This window comes from Manihot esculenta, chromosome 12 (assembly GCF_001659605.2).
Source record: "Manihot esculenta cultivar AM560-2 chromosome 12, M.esculenta_v8, whole genome shotgun sequence".
NCBI classification, from domain to species: domain Eukaryota; kingdom Viridiplantae; phylum Streptophyta; class Magnoliopsida; order Malpighiales; family Euphorbiaceae; genus Manihot; species Manihot esculenta.
Window position 1 is genome coordinate 525,431 of NC_035172.2, and position 22,464 is coordinate 547,894.

Genomic DNA, 22,464 nt, shown 5'->3' on the forward strand with positions numbered 1-22,464 from the left:
TAAGACCAAACCGATCAGGTATGATTTCTGAAATGACCCGACTTGAATTGGCCTTAAATCATGGAAAAGGAAAATTGGCCTTAAATCAAATCAATTTTTTTTTTAAAAAAAAAATAGAAGATTTAATTCTGAAATAATTATAGATAAATGTTAGTAATAGTCACTTTTTAAATAATTATTTAATAATAATACTTTTTTAATTGAAAATTATGATAATTAATAATTAATTAATAAAAAAATAATTAGTATTCTTTTAATAATAAATACCATAAAAACTATTAAGCTTCTTTAATCAAAATTTGTGGATTAAGATTAAAAAGAATCCTCTTTAATATTAACAATCTATTAATTTTTGCATTAATGAATATTAGAGGAAAAAGACATTTTAATGCATGCTTTTATTCTTTAAAAAAGTAAATAAATAATAAATCAATATAGTGAGAATAATTTATCAAAATCAACTAATGGAAAAGGTTCCTTGCATTTTTTTAAAAGCAAAAATCCTCTTTCTTTTTGTGTTGATTTTCCTCAATGGTGTTGATGACCAACTCTTGATAAAGGGACTCCTATGCTTCACGATTTTACTAAAATATAATTTTGTATTAAAATAATATTTGCAATTTTTTTTTCTTTTCACTCATTTAAAAATAATAATGTTATATTGACTCTAGCAAAAAAAACTAAAATTAAAAAAAAAAATGCAAATTTGATATTTAACTTTTTGCAAATGAAGAGTGTAGCCATTTTCTTTTAGTTTTCTCATAATTACAGTTAAACAAATAAAGAGTCTACTATTTTTATTGTTTTTTTTTTAATGGCAATATAATATGACTCCTTTTTAGTCTTTTATTATTTTCAATGACTTACATTTTTAAATATTAAGATAAAATTAATTTTAGATAGAGTAAAATGATACAAATTTCTAACTAGTTTGAAACTAAATTTTAATAACAAAATTGAGTTGTTTTATTATAATTAAATAATTTATATTTATTTTTACAATTAATTTTACATACATTTCCTATTTATTTAATTATTTCTCAATCAATCAAAATGAAACTAAAATAATAGTCCAACCTAGTACCAACTTTCAAACCAAAACCCCTAGATTCTAAGGAAAGTCAAAGTAAATAATTAATGGGCATTTTTTTTTTTTTTTATATAAAAAGAGAGATAGAAAGAGGAAATGGAAGTGCTAAAAGGAACCCCTTTTCACAAATTCTGTTCAATCTCACATATCTTTTACATCTAGATATATATTCTGATAAATAGTTCTCTGTACCCATCTCTCTATCTGTACCCCCTCGCTGTTTTCTCCTGGCAAGAGAGGAAAAAGAGCTGTCCAGGTAGAAAATCAATCAGCTTTGAGGGCATTGGGCAAGAAAAAAAATCTTCTGAGAGATGTGCACAACTCTTGCTACTATGAGGCTTTTGTTAACCACTGCATCCACTACCTCTCTCTTTTCTTCTTACTCTTTAGATTTCCCCTCTAATTTCCTTAAAACAGGAAACCCTATTCTCAACCATACATGTCCCGCCAGAAGGAAGCTCCCATCGCTCTCCAAACTGACGGTATGCCCTTTCTTTCACATTTATTTGCTTTGTAATGGAGTTTGGCTGTTGGGTTTCTCTGTTGACTAGTGATTTTAGACAGCAAATATGTAATAGTTTTTGGTTTGAATCGGATTTTTCTCTATTTCTCTGCATCCGAAATAATAGTGCTCGCTTTGTGGCTGTTTGGTTTAAAAATGAGATTTTTAGAGGTGGCTACCATTCTCCGGTTGGTTAAAATTTTTTAGATGCTATGCTTTAAGGGTTCTAAGTATTCCCAACTCATATGTGTTCTGATACACAATTCGAAGATGTTTATTATAGGTAAATATTATTGATGCTTAGAATCCTCAAGCCCATTTGGGACTGTAATTATCTTCTTAAAGAAATCAACTGAAATTATTGGATTAGTTAAGTCAACTTTAAGTTATAAACTCTCATGTCACATTTGTTTTGATCTCCTTGGTGCCGCTATAATGGTCAGTTCTTCTTCTAAAAGTTATATTAGGCTGATCTGTTCCTTTAATTCTATTTTTTTCTGAATCCTTTCTTTTTTTCTTATAATGTAAAGCTTTTAGCTTTGTGCTTAAGCAGAAGAAGTAGCAGGCCAAGGTGTGTGCAGGAAGAAGGCATAGGATGGTTTTAGATGTAGCGTACCGGCTATTATCTATAGATTTTTTACCCTCCCATTACCGTTACACCATTATATAAATAGGAAGAAAGTTTTGTTATTTGAACAGTCATTACAGCTGCTATATAACGATAATGGTAACGGTCCATTACCTGATTTTTTTTTTCAAGCCATACGAGTTAATAGCTCATTTTCTTTTCCTAGAGTATGAACTATTATTCTTTACTATCTATATTATCTACATTTTTATTTTAGCTATAAATTAATTTTGTTATAGATGTCTAACAATGATGGATTGGATGTCTTTATTTGATGTACTAATGCTTATTATTTGATTGGGTGTCTTGGTTATACTCATATCTTTAAATATCTTTCCATTTCAAGAGTTCTGCAAATCTTTTTTAAAAATGCATAGTGATCGGTCATTACGGATACATTATGGTCGTTACAAGCCTATTTTTGTTACCTGTGACCGTGATTGCAAACATGGCCGCGACCGCGATTTAAATCCCTGAGGCATAGACTAGGAGAATTATTGTGCTATAGGAAAGGAAAAGAACTTTAGCTTGTACAAGATTCATAAATAAAAATTTGGACAAATCTAGAACTACAGTGTGCAAGATGATTGTACGTGTAGTTGCCTGTTTTTTAAAGTTCAATTGAAGGATTTATGTGATGTAGGTATGCAGGTACGACTTATATTGAATAACAAAGTTACTCATATTTCAATATCTAACGACAAGGTAACCTTCTCGTTAGATTTACGATTGATATTTTGAATGTATTGGCTAAATAGCTGGTTCAAAAAGGGTTTTGTCTATTTGGACAACAGAATTTAGAGTAGAAGAGGAGAAAGCTGCTTCCTCAATCCTCCCTATTAACAGCCTTTATTAAAAATCTAAATCTCAAAGTGAAAAATGGCTTTTAAAGTGAATTGGATTCAAACGTATAATATTTAATTTACAAATGTATGTCGTGGACACTAGGATTGATGAATGGAATAATAGAAGAAAGGTTGATTCATTTGCTTCAAATTTTGTTCTCTTTAAGGTTGTCAAATCCACATCATATTTTTTTCAATTAAAATGGCAAGTTGTGTTGAAATATCATATTTCTTGTTTATTGCTTATTGAATTGGCGAGCACGTGAAAAATAAGTGATTTGCATTGTGGAGCAGGTCAATAAGAGATTCAGATCATGTGTTCAGTTTATTGTGTTGTTAGAAGTCTACTTTGCCAGATATCATAAATTTCCATCTTGTAGGTCATATTATCATATGAGCTTAGGTTCTTTGTGCACCTCTTCTGTAAGTGAACTTTTGCCTGCACCTCTTCTGTAAGTGAACTTTTGCCTTCATCCCTTTTTTTGGAAAATAAGTTAACCATCCAGCACTATTATATTGGTAGTTTTTGGTCTACTACATTTAGATAAATATATATAATTTTTGATACCTGTCCAATTATTTTTTAATGTTTCAATTTCCTATATTCATTACTCCAAACACCTTCTATTTTTCACGTTATTCATCTGTTGTTGCAGTGCTCCGATGTAATGCTTTGCTAAGATGAGTCGTATAATATATCTTTGTATTTATTTTTTTTAGTGGGATGATCAAGCGACACAAGCTTTATACACACTTGATAGGTGTTAAAGTATATATTTTAAAGGAATAGTAAGACTAGGACTACTGCAATGTCCCTCAAACCTCGTTTGAGCTTGGTGTTGCCTGATCACCACTATTTATGTTCAGTTGGTTTTCACTGATGATTTACTACCAGGTCCTCTGTTTTCATGTACTGGCAATAGTTGCTTTGTGGGCATATGAGAAGAGATGAAGAGGTGGATTGGTGGAAAACTGAAGATGAGAGTATGTCGTCCATGTTTGGTTCTGATGAAGATACTGGCAACCAAATTCCAACCCAAGCCCAATCTATTGTTGAAGGATCGAGTACAGTTGTGGTGTCAGAGTATAAGCCTGTTCCTGATGTAGATTATTTACAGGTGTGTAGTCTTCCCATTGCAAACTTGAGCTTCACCTGATAAATTATTTTCTATGGTTAATGGTAAAAAGTGGACATCTGAACTGGTCCAACTCTTTTTTATGTCAATAGAATCTCTCCGCTGCTTTGAGATTTTGGATTTGGCTGTAAGAATATTAACCACAATAATTGATGAGTGTTGCTGGATGTTACCCTTGGAGTGATGTTAGCGTATTGTTATAGATGACAGTTCTCTTTTCCCCCTTTTCCCCTATTCTCAATATAATTATTAAGTATTGCATGCTTTTTTTGCAGGAGTTACTAGCCATTCAACAACAGGGACCTAGATCTATTGGCTTTTTTGGGACACGAAATATGGGATTCATGCATCAAGAACTCATTGAGATTCTTAGTTATGCTCTGGTTATAACAGTAAGATGCATTAACTTTAGTCCTGTACATTTTAATTTCACATGTGGCATGTGGGTACTGATTGAGCATGTCAGTAGTCTACTCAAGCTGAGCCTCAACTTATAAATATGGACATTGTTAATTCCTTCATTCCTGAAGCTGTTGCATAAATTTTGAATGCAGAAAAATCACATTTTTACATCAGGTGCATCAGGGACTAATGCAGCTGTTATCAGAGGTGCTTTAAGAGCTGAGAAGCCAGAGCTGCTTACGGTCATCTTGCCTCAAAGCTTGAAAAAGCAACCACCTGAGAGTCAGGAATTATTGGCAAAAGTAAGAGTTTCTATCTTTTATTGTAAGAATTTCTATCTTTTATTGAAGGAAATTAAAGTTTACAACCTGTATAGAATGTTGTATCATGAAATTATGCTTAGCGGAGTTAAATCTTGTTAGAGAGGTTTCTGAACTGTAGCCTTGAACAATACTTTAATTTGGAGGATTTTGAACACATGCGTACTGAAGTTTTTGATGGTGTCATAAGCTTTCTGGGGAAATGAGATGTCTAAATATTTGCTTTATCTCAGATTTTTATTGACTCTGAACTTTTAATTAGGATTATCGTTTGTACTTTGGTTTGACATCACCTATGTGGAACTCACAATTTTATATGATATGCTGGTTGTGTGCTAGTCAAAAGAAAAACTTCTGTTCCGTGCAAGGGTGATATAACCCAAATTCATTCTCTTAAACTATAACACGAGCTTGTATAGTGAAATATTCTGGTAGCTAGACTGTTTGAACACAGCCTTGTAGGATTATTTTCTGTGAAGATGATACAAATATGGGAGCTTGGTTTGGCTGAAGCCTTTATGGTTCATCATTCATATATATTTGTTGTAATTGGGGATCCTATATTGCAAACAGATAGAAAGTTGTATTGAATTGAATGCATATCAGAAAAATATTCTCTGTTTACAAAACTAAAGCTTAACTTGCTAACTGCCTCAATAATAAACTAACTACTTTGACAACAGAATCTAACTAATTTTTGGTGCCTTTCCTTTATAGTCTAATAACTTTAAATGTGTTTAATCTAGTATTATGCACATATTTAAACTCATTGATTATAGGAATTAAATAGAGTTGTATTAGAGGATGATACTGAGCTTGACAAGCATGGTGCAAAGATATAGCAAAAATCCAGCTTTGAAGGAACATGTTGTGTTATAATAATTTTCTTTTTGTGGTTTTGGGTTTGCAGGTGCAGAATGTGATAGAGAAGCCTCACTATGATCATCTACCACTGATTGAAGCCAGCAGGTGTGTGTTAACATGTTATTCTTCTAATACGTAAATAGCTTGTGGTCTTCAGTTTTATGTGTACCGGTATTACTTTTTCTTCTTAATTGTCCATCAATTAGCAAACCTATCAAAGTAAGAAAATTATCTTTAGTTTTCTGAGGCAGATTGATGGTGGGAATTTCCTATTGATTTTGGTAAACTGCTGAAGTTGCTTTTGCAGCATTGAGCTAGCGAAAATAAAACCAAGTTTATAGTTTCTATATTAGACTATTAGTGGAAGAATGAACTATGAGAAAATATCCCCTTACTTCCCTCTTTTTCTTGAACGGCATCGAATCAAAACTGTGATGGCCACTATAATTTGATTTTATTATAAGCACCCTAAGAATGAAGAGGAAAAATGACATCTCCATCCATCTAAACTCCCTAACTGTTGAATTTCGCAGTAGTTTGAATTGAAGTTATTTCAGCATTAGTTGCAGTGAAGTTCTGTATCAAACTTGCTTGCTTTTAGAGTTCAGTAAAGTTGAATATGCCTAATGTTCTATTTTTTTTTTTTTTTTTTCTGGGACAAAATTGCAGGCTGTGTAATATGGACATAATTTCTCATGTACAACAAGTAATTTGCTTTGCCTTTCATGATAGCAAGTTGCTAATGGAAACTTGTCAAGAAGCCAAAAACCTCCGGAAAATTGTGACTCTCTTTTACCTGGACTGAAGCAATGGCTTAATTTGTCAATATGATGATTTAAAGGGGAGACAGAGAGAGAGAGGGAGGGAGATTTTGCTTATTATTTTGTCTGTAAATTAGGAGATGAATTGGGAAATTGCTTTGCAAATTGTAACACAGCTACAGCCACAGGCACAGGTGAAGGGAGCCAATTTGCTCCTCTTCATTGGAAAGATGAGAAATAGTTCCTCATTCGCTATTTTTAGATAAAGACATGGGAATAAGCAAATCTATTATTCAAATTCAATAATGCATTTCTCATTATTATCAGTATTATTTAAAGTTGGAATTTGCTTATTTCAAGTCTGTTTGATATTATTATTTGAGTTGTGGAGAGGAAGGAAATACTAGTTAGAGAGTGTTAAAAAAATTTAAATTTATTTCAGTAATAAAAATTTAAATACTAATTTAAATTAATATTTTTTTAATATAAAGCGAATGTTTTGATTTTTCAATTTTAACTCCAAATGGAAAACATGTCTTCTAATGTGGCAGTTTTTCTAGAATTATTTAATTTTTTTAATTTCTAGTGGTTATTTTTAATTTTAAATTTTTACCCTTTGCTTGAAAGTTTTTAAGTTGAAAAAATCAATTTTTTTTCATTTCAAACAAAAATTTTAATTATTATAAAAAAATCAATTCACTTTATTCGAAATTTTTATTTCAAAGACTCAACTTTATATTTTTGAAAATAGAAGTATGAAACTTTAATCTAAATTTCAGCGAGTAGTAATTAACTAATTGCTTTGCAAGTTCCGCCGACAGGCTCCTGCTTTTTGACTCTTGTAACTAACAGACGGTGTCGTTTTGTAATTACCTGGATATTTATCTTTATTTTCTCAGTTTTTCCGCTTCACCCCAATTTGCAAGTGAGAAAGCTTACTTTCCTTCTTTCTGCTAACATATACTGAGACGCACTGCAATGGCGGCGACAGGAGCTTTCCTGAAACACTTGAGGGTGACCGTTCGGGCTGTACCTCAAAACCCTAGACCGAATACCGGCCTCTTCGCCCTTTCGTTCAATGCAATACTGCGCCGTTTCTCTGAGGAGGTGAGAGGCTCCTTCCTTGACAAATCCGATGTCGCAGATCGTGTTGTCTCCGTCGTGAAGAATTTTCAGAAGGTCGATCCTTCCAAGGTAATTCCTTTGTATTTTCAAAACTAGTCCTTATGCTTTCACTATAAATACCCTTTTCTGGATTGTGCTTTGTTTAGTAATCGAAAACAATGGATTAGAAGTTCCCATAAAAAATTGTTAAATTGAGTTTCTTTAGTGACACAGCTGTTAAACCCACATATTCAAAGCTGTGTATTTTTCTAGGTGAATTTAGAAGTTTTTTTTTTCAATTATGATTTATTTTTCTAGGATTATTTTGTATGTTCCTTTTGGAGAATTTGGTTTATCTAATCATTGGAATATCAAACTGAAAATGGAATCATTAGTTTTCATTTACAAGTGAAACTAAAGGATTTTTCAGAGCGAGCTCCCATGCTTTGGGGGTAAAAGGGCCTCTTTGGCTTATTGGGTTCTTCTTGCTTCTTAAGTGGCCTGTAGTTACCCTCTGAGTCTTGATTGCTATTTTAAGTTGGAAGCTACTCAAATACGTTATGCTTGTTGTCGATGGTTTGTTTGTCAATTTGGTGCCGTTATCAATCAATGTGCCCCCGTTGGTTGAGAATTTCCGGGTTATTGTACTAGCCATCAGTTAGACCTGTTGTTATTTTCTTATTACTGTATTTCTGAATGTGGGAGCTCCTTTATTATAAGAAATTTATGGGTCATTGCAAGATTGTGGTGCGCAAAACAGTAATGTGCAAGAAAACTGTAATTTAGTGCAAATTGAGCAAATTCCTGAAAGTTATGAGAAATTCAGTTTTTGTTTAAAATTTAGGAGTTCTGAGTTAGTTAGACATTATAGAAAGGAAGTAAAGGTGGTGTAGTTGAAACCAGACACAGCTATGCTTTGTGTAGATTGGTTATTGGTTAAAGTGCCATTGTGATTCATTAAGTTGCAGCCGTTTTTATTTCAATTTTTCTTTCTTTAGTAGCTTTTTATGGTGCATTGAAATATTTAAACGTCTGAAGTGAGCAGGACTGTTGTGATGCTGATTTGAAACCATCTTCTTACTAATTGATGGGGGCATATTTCTTATTAGATACTGATATCAATGCTGTTTTCCTTTGGATTATAAATTTGCTAAGAAACTGTAGATCAGAAGTGGATTCTCTGGTAGATTTGGGAATAATTATCTATAACTTGAGAGGGAATTGGATACATTGGATAAATGAATAGTTTCACTATGATTTTGATGGTTTCTTACTTGTTAGCCTTCCCTTCATCTGAAGAATATTCCTTTCCATGAGCTGGACCTGATGTATCCTTGTATTCTGTTATAATTTCAAGGGAGGATAAGGAGAATAACCAGGGAAAAATATATTTATTTTCATCTTTTCTTTCCTCTTGTGTTTGGATAAGTAAAGGGTGGAACTGTGGAAAGGAAAATAAAATTGTCTTTCTTCATTTGGTATGAAGAGGAGTGAAAAGAAAGTAATTAAATATCATATTACCCTCACTTAATAAATTAGATTTACTTTTTACCTAATAAGGACAAATAAGAAATTAAAATAAAAGACATATTATTTCACACATTTCAAGGCAAAATGCCTCCACTTTTTTTTACTTTCTCTCCAAATTGGAGAGAAAATAAGTAGCGGAAAATAATTGTTATTTTGTTTCCCCTCTCTATTTTCCTCTCCCTTTCTAAACATATAAAGGTGAAAATCCCCCTTATCCAAACAAGGATTAGTATTCCAGAAGGTAGAGAATATCACCTTATAGGATGGGAGCCTAAATGGACAAATGAGATGAGTACTTGTGGAGTATTTATGCATGGAATCTAAACTGATTTGTTGGAATAATAGAAGCATTATGTCCTCATTCTTTATGGAGGTTTTTTTTTTTTTTTTGGTACTTTGAAGATAAATTTTGGGTCATCTGCTAGATGTCTCTTTAGATCATTAATTTTTCAATTATTTGATAGTAAGTTTGGATATGGATGTGGGTTTTTCAGTTAGCTGTTAATAAAAAATACTTGAGAAAAATGAAGGAAAAAGTATATATCCTCCTTTTCTGTACATCCACCACAAAGTAGAAAGGATAAAAAGTGAAATGAAATGAGTTGGATCAGTGTTTGTCTTGCTGTCTCAATTTCAATGGCGATTTAGAATGCAAGTAATGAATCCTTATAATGTTTACACTTACCAGTTTATACTGGAAATTCTTTACCAGGATGTCCGTGTCCTGGGATTTACCAGTTTATCCTTTTCTTCACATTCTTGTTGTCACCATTTCTGCTAGCAAAGGGTGTGCAATGATTGGCACGTGACAACTTGATTGATTAAGATTTGAGTTGATGACAATGTCAGGTGGTCACTCATTCACAATTTAAATGTTGCTTTTAGAAAGGAACTACCTCAAACCTTAACGAATCCAGATTTGAATAAAAAATTTGATTCAAACCAGCTAGTCTAGTCTTGTTACTTTGTACTCTTTTGATGTTTTCCTTGCACATCTTCTCTTTGTTTTGAGTTTTTGCTTTTAGTACTATCAGCTGAAAAAGCAATGCATTTCCTTTTCAGGTCACACCAAATGCCCATTTCCAAAATGATCTTGGTTTAGATAGTTTGGACACTGTGGAGGTTGTGATGGCCCTTGAAGAAGAGTTTGGATTTGAGATCCCTGATAATGAAGCAGATAAGATCAGTTCCATCAGCCTTGCTGTTGACTTTATAGCTTCTCACCCTCAGGCTAAATAGAAAAAAACTACTAAGTATTATTTTTGTTCTTTTTTGTGAGGAACGTCAACATTATTAAAAATTGTCGAAACTTGGTCTCTATTTTTTTTTCCAATAAAATGTTGGAGATATATTGGATTTGTCCATTCCTGAATCTGTTTGAAGGGGATTGTTTTTGATATTTGTCATTGTGACTGTAATGGTGCTCATCCAGTTGAAGGGAATTACAATGGTCCAACGAGCAGGAACTACTGGTTGACACTTGTTGCTCATTGCCTATATAAAGTTTTTTTTTTTTTTTTTTTCAATAAAAATTTCTGGTGTATCATTTCCTCGCAGATATGATTGGTGTGGAAATATATGTGCATCTGAAATGCAACTGCAATCAGGCACAATGACCAATGACAGGTGACAGCACATTGCTTCATGAGGTTTGCATTTGAGCTATTTAGATGTTCTTTTGTCAAGTGTCTATTAATTCTTTCTCTAACCAAATTGGGGAATCTTTTGGTCTTCTCTATATGGTAGTCCAAATTGTTTGAACGAACTCATGATTAAGCAGAGATGATACTTGTAATGCCTACAAAAGGCTGACTTGTGAAATAAAGAAACTGCAGTGGGAATTCATGCATGGCCAGCCGCCTCAAGACTTTATTATTATTCAAGATGTTACAGTCAACAGTTACAGCCATATGGTTATGGATGCCAATTGCCACCTCATGTTTCATGAAGGTTGCATGGTCTTCCTGGTTCTCCTAACTAGGCAAAAGTAGTTTGCTACGGACTTCATGCTCATGGAAACCTGAACTCTAGCTCAAAAGTTTTCTTTACTGCACATGGCAACTCAGTAAGGGTTTTGATGAAACAGACCAAAAACCTTTATAACATAGATTGCAACTTAAGGATCATTTCTCAATTCTCATCTTTGTTTTCTGATTGTGTTGCAATTAAGATTTTTTGATGTCTTTGTGGATTCTTGATCAAAGTACTAGCGTTTTGATATCTCATAAGTGCGCTCTGAAGCAGAATACAAAGGCAAGTATACTGGTTGGTGCAATGATAGAACTCAAACAGAAGGTTGAAGGTTTGAGACTTAAAATATGCCATTTTGCATTTATTTTCAAAGCCCAATATTTAAAGAGCAACCCTTGATGCAAAAATGCTACAATTCTCCCAAAAAAAAAAAAAAAAGATAAAATGCATTGAAAAGATGGATGATGAAGCAATCTGGAACTCAAAATGAGATGAAAGACTATGGCACTTGGACTCTTGTTTATTTCTTGACGTTTTATTTTATTCCAATTGGCTTCATTTCAATAATAGTAGCGGTTTGGTTGGTGGTTCCTCTAGTAATGGTGGGTTTCAATTACTTGTGATTTTTAGGTTTATACGGGTTGTCTGATATACTTTTAGTTGGGCATAGTACATGATTAAAAAAAATAACATATATTATTGCCAAATTTAACTCCCTTTAATAATAATAAGGTTGAACTTGAAACATTACATTCTAAATTATTAAGCATTTTCTCAAAATAAATCGTTAAATGTTGATTAATCTTTTTTTTTTTTTTTGAAAGAAATGTTCTATCTATTTAATTCTATTATTTTTTTTAATGAATACATTTTTATTTATGCAATGTAATTGAAAGTTAAAATGTACATTTTAAATTAATTATAAATTTTACAATTAAAATGAAAGGTTTATTAACAATATAAACACGTATGTACACATATATAATACATTACAAATACATAAAATAAATATTTTTATTTTTTCAATTAACTTGTAAAATGAAAATCATAGTTTAGTTATTTTCATTTTATTATTTTTCTTGTAATTTCAACCCTCTTAAATATAAATTTTACGCTCCTCTAAATTATTAGTTAAAATTCTTTTGTGATATGTATGATTAATGAATTATCATTTTTCATTATATTTGCTAATAATTTGCTTATTAGTGCATTCCTAAAATAAAACAAACTAAACTAAACAAGTTAAAATTATTATTTGTTGTAAATAAATTATATTAATTTTGTGTATAATTTGATTGAAATAGAAATATATATCAGTAAAATAAGCTAAATGCGAGGGTACCTAGATAAATAACATAAATTCTTACATGGAGTAACAGCTTAACACTTAACAGTGTCGTCTAGCAGAGCCCTAACGAAAGGTTTCTCGTTTTTACCCCAAAAGCTCTCTGGAACAAAACCCTAATCTCACTCGACCCCAGAGAGAGAGGGTGGGTGGGTGTCTGTCCACTGCTCAAGACATAGAGCTCGGGAAAGCTTGAGAGGCAGAGAGAGGGAGGAGAGATGGACGCCATGAGGAAGCAGCTGGATGTGCTCATGGGAGCCAATCGAAACGGCGACGTTAGGGAGGTGAATCGTAAGTACTACGATCGTGATGTGTGTCGCATGTACCTAGTTGGCCTTTGCCCCCATGAGCTCTTCCAATTAACGGTACTTTCAGTTTCATCAATTGCCCTTATAATGTTTTTTTTGTTTCTCTTTTTTTTTTTTTTTTTTTTTTTTTTGGAAACCCTAGTGCCTCTATATGAGCAGTGTACTTTGGAGAATTTGGGGGTGTTTGTTTGCAAAGAATGCTGTGGAAAAGAGTGGGTTATGCTCGAAATTTGCTTTAACCTTGTTTGGAATAGCTAATTTTGAAAGAATTGAAATGAATTCTTTTTCCTAAATGTTTGTGTTTGGTAAAATTAATAGTGTAACAATTTAATTCTCTTGAATTCTTGTTCAAGAATTGATTATGAATTAAAAAAAAAAAAAATTTGCCAAAATTGACAAGACTTTGCAAGAAATTTATATTAAAATTACTTAATTAGCCATTGAGATTTTTTTTTCCTTTTCATTTTATCCTTTGTTTTTTAGTTTGTTTTAATTTTTAAATTTATTTTTTATTTTTATAATTAATAATTGCTCTTTAAACAAATAATTTAATTTAATATTGCATTTATAATTGATATTAAGAAATTTATTATATTATTTTTTTAATTTTAAAAAATTAATTTGTATTTTTTAATGGTAAAAAATTATGTAAAATTGAGATTTAAATATTATAAAAATATTAATAATGATTCTTCAATCAATGTGATAAAAATTATTATTATTTATAAGAATAAATATTTATGTTTAGTTTAAAAATAATAAGAATGATTAAATCAATTTAAATTTATTATTAATTTGTTTAATATAGAAGAGTTAAATTGAATTCTATTATATTTAAATTGATTCCAGACAAATGAATTCTTTTCTGAATAGAAATTTCTTTTCCATGCAAACAAGGGCTTTATGTTCCCCATAGCTGTGCATTTTTCAGGGCGAAAAAATAGAGAGCTGGTGAATTTTACATTACAATTCAAGATTCCTGGATGGATCACACTAGGTAGAGGTGCATGTCTGCCCAACAGCATAAATATGTGATGAACCCAACTTACACGTCTATCACAAAGTAACTTGAGTATCTGTGTTTGAAAGCATTTACTGAACGCTATTACAAATTATGAAACTTTGTATCCGCTCTTTGTGTGAATTTTCTGTCCGAGAATGGAGATTCCCCCCTCCCCTCCAAAAAAAAAAAAATTCTGAACTTCCTTTTCTGTAAATAAGTTATTCCTCACAAATAAGTTGAAAATTTTAACTTAGGGAGAGTTTCTGAATTTCTAGTGAGAAAGGGCTGTCAGATTTAATTGAATGGATATTTGACTCCATGCTTGAAGTTTATCTGTCGTGCTGAATGCTGATTGTATGTCATTTTTATGATTATAATCATTCTGATTTTTTGCTTAGTTTTTTTATTTTTTTTAATTGTTGTTGTACCTTGCTTTCAGAAAATGGATATGGGGCCATGTCCTAAGGTCCATTCCCTGCAGCTGAGGAAAGAGTATCCTTTATTAGCTTTTAATAATTGTTGCTCTCTCTCTCTCTCTCTCTCTCTCTCTCTCTCTCTCTCTCTCCACACACACACACACATACTTGCATGTGTGTGAAAGTGCATGCATGCTTTCATTCTCTGTGTTCAGTTATGATCAGTTTAAAGAGCCCAATTGTTTATTCCTGTAGTTTTACTTCCTTTTCTATATGATTCCTTAACTTTACATAGATATGAAGAGGCAAGGGCAAAAGGTGTTGATAACTATGACAGAGAGTTGGAGGATGTTATAGATCGGCTCATTGTTGAGTGTGATAAAAAAATCAGCAGAGCTCTTAAGCGTCTTGAGGCTGAGGATGCAAAGGCTGCTATTGCAATATCAGTTTCTGAGGTCACACAGGTGATGTCAGAGCTTTCAATATATGTTTGATTAATTTTTCTACGTTTGATAATTTTATTTAGTTGGAAAGAATTCTTTCTTGAAATTGCAGTCGCCAGAGATAATTGAGTTATCAAAGCAGATCAAGGAGAAATTGAAAGAAGCTGATAAATATGGTAAGAAGTGTTTTTGCCGTGATTCTATGTCAAATCGTCCTTTTTTTTTCTCTCTCCTTTTTATTTTAAAACTCTTTATTGCCTTCTATAGAGTAAATTAATAATGGTTGTAATACTTCTGTAAAAATGTAGTCAAGTTTTACATGAAAAAGGTTAGTTAGTTGGGGTTTTGGACACATTGCTAATTTGAGGCACCTTTTCTAAAGAGTTGGTGAATCAATTTAGCATATTATCTGCTATCTGATAAGGAGGCCAATTAGACAGTGATAGTCAGTCTTGTAGCATGCTTCTAATGATGCTTGAAGCTTTCTTGAATGCGCCACTATGTTACTTTGATTAGTAAATCTATGTGGTCTGTAAAATGCATTTTTCCGTTTGTAATGAGTTAATGCTGGTATACATTTGCAGATCTTGAAGGAAAGACAGATTTTAAGATTCAAGCTATGGAAGAGGTGGAAAAACTCAGAAGTGAAAGAGCAGAGAAGCAGGTATGAAGTGGCTTCTTAGATTTATAAGCAAATTACTGATTTTTACCATTCTGGTGTACACACGCACATTTTTTGCCGTCGAAAGGGTTTTGTGGTATTAAATAATGTGCAATACTCTTTGGCAGTCTGCACTGCTTTTGGAAGCCTTCAACAAAGATAGGGCATCTTTGCCTCAACCCTTGCCAAACCCGCCTCCATTGGCACCCCTGCCTGTAGCTGCTCCTGATCCTCGTACCCAGGAAATGATTAACGAAAAGCTGAAGAAGGCAGAGGATCTTGGTAAGGGACCGTGCTCATATTTGTTATAGATTACAATGTATACCTTTCTTCCGCTCTATTCAATTAAATATACCCTTAATTTATTCTTCCTTGTATCTGTTGTATGTGTTTTCGGGTCACCTGTGTTGTTAGAGATACAGTCATGTATGTATGTATTATAAATGGTCATGCAATACCTCTGATAGACCGAGTTGTTTTTGGACTTTAGGACATTAAGCTTTTAATTATTTTATGTTCTGCATCTTGGAAAATGTGCATGACCAATGCTTTATGTTTAACCCAGTTATTCTTTAGTCTTTTGTTTCTAGTCTCAAGGCCCTATGCACTCTTCAGGTGAGCAAGGAATGGTAGATGAGGCTCAGAAGGCTTTGGAAGAGGCTGAGGCACTTAAGAAGGTTTTTGATTCTCAAAATCTTTCTGTGGATCTTTGTTTTTATGCATTTTGTTCCTTCTCTCCTTTCTATTTCACCTAGTTTGATTTAGCTACCCTCTTATTTAATAGTTCTACTTTTTCTCTTCAGCTTCCTGCAAGGCAAGAGCCTGCACTGGATTCCTCCAAGTATACTGCTGCTGATGTCCGCATTGTGAGTCTATTTTCCTATTATTTTACATTGTTCTTCTTGATATCATTAAAAACAAAGAATCAAAATGGAATTATTAAACAAGATCAAGGGCTTCCAAGGAATCATGTCATATTATACATATCAGACAAAAATTCATTCTTGTAATACCCAGCAAGCTAACTTCACTCAAAATAACTTGACTATTTTTCTTTCTAAGATAGTCAATATGATTTGAACACTTACAGTTATCAAAGTTTCATTCAAGAATCAAGATACACTTCTATAACTTGTGACTAGAGAGATGCTTGTCTCTGAATACCAGTATCATCCATTTAAGCAATGTTATGATCTTAGATTTAGACATTCTTCAAGCACTTATTCTCAATCATATGCATGTTGCTTCTAGAGCTGAGAGGATCACATTTATAGAACAACATTAGCTATCTGGGTCCGCATTTAAAGAAAGTAGAAATAAGGAATTATAATCATGGAGGCATGATTACACATGCGTTCCGATGTTCTATTGTGTGATAATATTAGAGGTAGCCAGTTGTTCATCTGTGTCCATGTCCAGATTTTTCTCATATATAATTAATTTATGTGGACAATAAAACCAGTCCTTATTGCTTTTCATGTTTTTCAGACTGATCAGAAGTTACGTGTTTGTGACATTTGTGGCGCTTTTTTGAGTGTATATGACAGGTATACTTAAATTTTATATCTCCAGATATTTATCTTTTAAGCTTTCCTGAGGGAAACAAAAGAATTTGTATTTGGGGTTTTAAGTGGTTCAGCTTTTGACCCAACTATTATACCTCCTTGTACCAGCAGGCTTTTGGGCCCAGTTTTACGAGGATAACTTTTGCAGCTAAAGAATGTGCGTCTTTTTCTGTTTTATATGCTTGCAGATCATGATATAGCTAGAAACTTATGGGGCAACTTACTATACACGTGCTTATCAGTCACATTTTTTGGATTCCAAAAGCATTTTGATCTTTGTTTCTGCTTTCAGTGATCGGCGTTTAGCAGACCATTTTGGAGGGAAGCTTCATCTAGGCTATATGCAAATCCGTGAGAAACTCACAGAGCTTCAGGTATGGAAATACAACAATTTACTTTTGTCATATACTTTTAGCTGATTTATTTTCTTGCTCGTGTTGGTGTTGTGGTAGAAAGTGGTTGAGTAGGGATTGCAGAAATGGAATGTAATAAACATCCTGAAAATTCATCATTATCTTTCTTTGATCCCATATTTCCATCTGTTAATATATGATTTTGTTCCTATTTAAAGGAAAATAACTTAAACTGATGGATGGTTAAGTGTGCTGAATATACTATTTTACTTATCTTTGGGATGTCAGTCTTGTGGATATGTTGGTTCAGGTGCTTGTGTAAGTTTCACATTAATCTATAGAGAACCTCAGTTAGCATGCATCTATGAGTTTTTTTTTGCCCCAGAGAATTTGATTTCTTAAATTCCCCCCATTTTAGATTTGATAGATGTTGGACCTTAAGACAGGAAAAAACTAGTTGATGTTGAAAAAAAAATATTCATATTGGCGACAGTAAGCATTTATCGTATCCAGTCTTATAGCTGTCAATGCATATAATGCAATAGTATAAAGTGCTTCCCCTTCCAATTTTGTGTGTGTTGGCAGAGGATCATTATTATATGCTAATTAAGGGGTTTTCCAAATAACACTGTTAAAAACATAAGCTGTCTTTAAGGTTGCCCTGTTTTCAAAAGAATGTCATTGATATATTTTGTCGTGCACTGGATCACCTTTTTTTTCCTAAAAAAAGGGAAAAATTCTAGAACTTGGTTGGCAATGTTGATTTCTTATTGGCTTTCGAAGTTTCTTCTAGATATCTGATTCTCAAAGTCTTGTGCAATTTAGCGTCTAAGTTGGAATTATAGCAAATTGAGAGGAAAAAACACTATGAAAAGCCCTTGTAAATTTGGTCCTCTTGATGCATTCTCAGATCAATTGCTCTTGAGTTTCTGCATATTTCTTTTTGTGTGCATGCTTGTGTGTTAACTCAGCACCTTTTAATTTAAAACAAGGTGCTCATTCCATTAAGTTAAATGGAATACGGGTTGCAAATGATGCCTTCTATTGTAAAATTTGTTCTGGTTGACTTTTATTCATTGATTTCTACTCATTAGCTCATCTGAAGTGGTACTTGATTTTTTAAGGAGTGGCCTTAAGTGTTTCTTTATTTGTAATAAATTTTTCAGGAAGAGAGAAACAAGCTACTCAAAGGTGATCGGCATGATGATCGAAGGTATTATTATCTGGGTTTCTTCTCTTTTAACTATTTAGTACATGAGGTCGTGGATTTGTATCTTTTTTTTAAGTTTTTCATATCTTCCTCCCAATATTTGCTATTATTGTAGATCAAAAGAGCGAAGCAGAGATCGTGAAAGGGAACCTAACAAGGATAGGGATCAAGGAGATAGTCATGACCGGGAGAGGGATTATGATCGTAGGAGCAGAGATCGTGACAGGCATTATGATCGAGATCGTGGATATGATAGGGACCGTGATAGAGATCGCTCCCGAAGTTATGATTCAAGAAGTCGCCATAGATCGCGCTCTCGATCTAGAGAACGTTCTAGGGATTATGATCGTCACAGGTATTATTTCGCCCTTGAACTTACTGGTCATTAGAGCATTCGAATATTTTTCTAGGAGTTAGCAGTGGCCTTATGGATTTAGTTTAAATTTTATCTTTTTGAAAGAATACTCCCAGGTATGTTTGTGATATAAGTTATCGGTTGTTCTTAGTTTTCATGTATAGTGTAGAGTAAATGTTAACATTTTTCTAATAAGTTATTAATGACGGTATATTATTTGATTCATGAACAGGCGACATGATCGGTACTAGGACTGTTGCGGTCGAGTGTTTTGGGTACGGAAGTTTGCTGCTTTTTTATTTTTTGTTTTATAAGAAAAAAAAAAAAGAAAAAGAAAAAAGAAACCTCTAGGTCAATGAACTTGTGGAGTAAAGAATGATGTTATGTAGTAGTTACTGATATTTTAGTGGAATTTGATGAGTACGTGGCTTTGGTATTTTGGGTGAAGGCATGCCAAACTGCATCATAGATTTTCTCGAGATTTGTATGTTTAAGAGGTAGGCTTTGCAATATCTTTATCTAGTTAATCCTGTCAATTTCATTTTACTCCAGGAATTGACGTCCTTGTTACATAATGGTGCATCCTCGTGGACTGCAATTTAGTAGTAGTATTTTTTTTTTTCATATTTCTTTCAGAAGCGTCAGAACGAAATTTTTTTTTGGAAAAAATAAATGAAAAGGCAAATTTCCCAACTTTTTTGCAATGAGAGCATCATTTTTGAATTTATTGTGTTAATTATTTGAAATGTGATTGCAAATGAAAAATAGTTTAAATTTGAAAATAATACTTTGAAAGTTGTTGAAATATATTAAATTTAACTCAAAATTAATTTAAAAAATGATTGATTATTATTATTTAATTGCGTATGAATTTGTGGGGGAAAAAGAGACATCGGCGTGACTGAATTGACCGAAAATTATAGAAATTCTAGGTACTAGATTTCGTTACATTCAACAGAAATGTGCGTTAGATTAAATTATTTTAATTTAATTAAGTTTTTAAGTAATTTCATATAATAAAATTACGGCAAGCAATTTTATCGAAGCATTTATGGTTTTTCCAATTACAATGGATGTCAGAATTGCACATTTTTTATTCAATTAAATCTAAGAAAAATAAATATTTTATATTTTAGTACAAATGCATATTATAAAGTGTCCGGAAAATGGGCTTTGGATTTTGAACATAAATGTTTAAAGCCCAATCACTAAAATCAAGCTCTACCCTCTGGTTCCGGCGTTCTCCTGCTGCTGCAGCTGCTTCACCATAAAACCAAACTATCCTTGGCTTCTGTACGGGACCCTTCACTCTCCCTCGATAATGGCTTCCATTTCTTTTCTTCGCCTTTCTCCTATCACCTCTCCCAAAACCCTACCCAAGCCCTACCCTTTTTCTTCCTTTTTACCTCCTTTACCTCTCTCACTCAAATCGCCTTCTCCAACCTTTCCCCCTCTAAAGCCCACCGTTACCCGCATGTCTTACAATCCCACTCCAGCTACTGAACGCTTAATCTCTGCTGTTGCTTACACTCTCCCCTTTTTCAACTCTCTCCAATATGGCCGCTTCCTTTTTGCTCAATACCCATCTCTCGGTCTTCTCTTTGACCCCATTGTTCCTCTCTTAAACCTCTATAGATCAATTCCATATGCTAGTTTTGTTGCCTTTTTCGCTCTTTATTTGGGTGTTGTTAGAAACCCAAGCTTTAGCCAGTATGTCAGGTTCAATGCTATGCAAGCTGTCACTTTAGATGTACTCTTGGTGGTGCCCTTGCTTTTGGCCCGAATCTTCAATCCAGGTCGGAGCGGATTAGGGTTTAAGCTCATGGTTTGGGGTCACAATGCTGTTTTTTTGTTCAGTTGTTTCTGCTTTGTGTATGGGTTGGTCAGTTCTGTTCTGGGTAAGACTCCTTATTTGCCCTTTGTTGCTGAAGCTGCTGGTAGGCAAGTCTAGGCTCCAGGCACCTCTAAGGTACAAGTAGATTGAGGCTGGGTTGGGGAGAGTTTCGTAGTAGGAGTGTTTCTTCTGGGGCTTTGACTTGTAAGTAACCTGAGCTTTTGTAGAACTTATGTCCTCATGGAGTTCCTTTACAAGGTGTTTTACCTCTTAATTCTGTTGCTTTCATTTACATATAATAATTTTAATGGAATTCTTTATGAGCAATGGGATGTGATTTCAAAAGAATTGATTTTTTTTTTCAGCTTGTCTTATTATTGTCTTGATTAAATACCATTTGGATTGCTAAATTGTTGAACTAGGTTATATGTCTTGATATGTGAGGAGCTTTAGCTTTGATAAGAATTCTGCACGTACTCTTATTTCTGTAGTCATAATTAGTGAAACTTATGGCTATGTTGAGAAATTGAGCCATTGCGTTTACATGCTATGAACTCAAGTAACTCGCATTGTCCTAAATCCCGAAATACTAGTTGTCAAGTTCTACTTATTTTTGAATGAGATGGATGGATATTTTTATTTTGTGATCCATCCATCCCTTAAAACCAAGAGGGAAAATCTTCGCCAAGAAAATTTCTAGTTCTGTGAGGAAATTGTGCGCCTTATATCAAAACCTGGAGATGTATCCAAATACTTGCAGCATAAAATGGGGGAAATATTACGGAGTTAGTATCACTGAGAGACAAGGGCTTAGTGCTGAGTCTTCCTAGGAGCCAATGCCATTGACTAGGAATGCTAGAGTGGTTGGGAGTGGAAATCTGGAGTGTAAAGTGCATGAATAGACAAAAAAAGGGAGGTGATTCTATTATGGTTGCTTTATTAAAACTAATCAGGAGGAGATTCCTCGTTAGACCCAGATTTTGGACGTCGGGGACATGAAACATTTGTCATTTACTGCACATACATTGAGCAATCTTGCTAGCTCTTGTAGTTTGAACTTCATATTTTTGGCAAAAGAGTGTTCCTACCTAAACATATTTTTTTGGCAGTTTATGCTCTTCTTAGAAAACCACATTGTAGAATCAATCTTGGATTCTATTACTAGAATTTATTTTAGTTGGTTCAAATTGAAGGCATAAGTTCAAAAGTAATGTTCCATGTACTATTTTTTGGAATTAATGGGTGGTGATGTTAATAGTTCACTTCGGCTTCATAGGCATGGCTATATTGGGGGAGAAATCTTAGCCTTTCTTTAGGTAGTTTGGTTGATTGAAAGAGAGGGAGGGAAGGAAGGATCTAAACCAGCAGCCACCGCGGACATCAATTGAGTTCTGAAAACGCTTGTGTTTCCCCAGGAATTCTTTGAGGAATGAAAGGAAACCAAGTTTTGGCTATGGACTGAACCATTCCTCTTGTTTTCTGACGTCCTTTTCATTAAAAATGCTAGCCTAGAGACATTTCAAAGATGAGAAAATGGATTTTTCTAGCTGTAAATCCTTTCTGCTCCAAGCTTCTTAATGCATTTGGTGACTGGGGGAGTCACAAGGCCTTTACTGCAAAGACTGTGCCTGAATGGTACTTCATGGAGAATAAGAGATTAATTAGCATCCATGAGTTTATTTGTTATGTGGAATTGATACATTTAATGTAATATTGGTCGGATGAATATTGTTGTTTCTGCCACAGAAAAATTTGCATTAAATGTGAATTTGTTGGTTTAAAAGTGTGCATCTTTAAGAAGTGCCCAACTACTAATGG

The 22,464-nt window shown here is 33.3% G+C and overlaps 4 protein-coding genes across 8 annotated transcripts; all 4 read left to right on the forward strand.

Moving 5' to 3' along the window:
- The first annotated feature begins 1,189 nt into the window (after positions 1-1,189).
- LOC110628383 lies at positions 1,190-6,851 on the forward strand. Of its 3 annotated transcripts, XM_043948996.1 has the most exons (7): positions 1,190-1,572; positions 2,123-2,319; positions 3,989-4,183; positions 4,477-4,593; positions 4,756-4,905; positions 5,834-5,892; positions 6,457-6,851. In XM_043948996.1, exons 2-7 carry the CDS (start codon positions 2,317-2,319, stop codon positions 6,590-6,592), a joined length of 660 nt encoding a protein of 219 aa, XP_043804931.1. In that variant the 5' UTR covers positions 1,190-1,572; positions 2,123-2,316; the 3' UTR covers positions 6,593-6,851. The 3 variants fall into 3 exon arrangements, with proteins under 3 accessions (XP_043804931.1, XP_021630719.1, XP_021630716.1); XM_021775027.2 differs by lacking the exon at positions 2,123-2,319 and having other exon boundaries at positions 3,961-4,183; XM_021775024.2 differs by lacking the exon at positions 2,123-2,319 and having other exon boundaries at positions 1,191-1,572.
- Positions 6,852-7,440: 589 nt separating this feature from the next.
- Positions 7,441-10,546, forward strand: LOC110627505 (acyl carrier protein 2, mitochondrial). The gene is made up of 2 exons (XM_021773853.2): positions 7,441-7,742; positions 10,245-10,546. The coding sequence occupies exons 1-2, from the start codon at positions 7,527-7,529 to the stop codon at positions 10,419-10,421; spliced, it is 393 nt and encodes a 130-aa protein (XP_021629545.1). The 5' UTR covers positions 7,441-7,526; the 3' UTR covers positions 10,422-10,546.
- A 1,973-nt stretch (positions 10,547-12,519) lies between these two features.
- On the forward strand, positions 12,520-19,324 carry LOC110628712 (putative RNA-binding protein Luc7-like 2). Of its 3 annotated transcripts, XM_021775506.2 has the most exons (13): positions 12,523-12,863; positions 14,249-14,301; positions 14,521-14,689; positions 14,781-14,844; positions 15,253-15,332; positions 15,458-15,611; positions 15,945-16,006; positions 16,133-16,195; positions 16,818-16,876; positions 17,187-17,268; positions 18,414-18,460; positions 18,573-18,812; positions 19,045-19,324. In XM_021775506.2, the coding sequence occupies exons 1-13, from the start codon at positions 12,717-12,719 to the stop codon at positions 19,061-19,063; spliced, it is 1,239 nt and encodes a 412-aa protein (XP_021631198.1). In that variant the 5' UTR covers positions 12,523-12,716; the 3' UTR covers positions 19,064-19,324. The 3 variants fall into 3 exon arrangements, 1 of the variants encoding a protein (XP_021631198.1); XR_006348025.1 differs by lacking the exons at positions 18,573-18,812; positions 19,045-19,324 and adding an exon at positions 17,003-17,051 and having other exon boundaries at positions 12,520-12,863; positions 18,414-18,466; XR_006348026.1 differs by lacking the exons at positions 18,573-18,812; positions 19,045-19,324 and adding an exon at positions 17,006-17,051 and having other exon boundaries at positions 12,520-12,863; positions 18,414-18,466.
- A 697-nt stretch (positions 19,325-20,021) lies between these two features.
- LOC110627372 (protein TIC 20-II, chloroplastic) lies at positions 20,022-20,973 on the forward strand. The gene has a single exon (XM_021773658.2). It carries the CDS (start codon positions 20,134-20,136, stop codon positions 20,761-20,763), a length of 630 nt encoding a protein of 209 aa, XP_021629350.1. The 5' UTR covers positions 20,022-20,133; the 3' UTR covers positions 20,764-20,973.
- Positions 20,974-22,464: the final 1,491 nt, after the last annotated feature.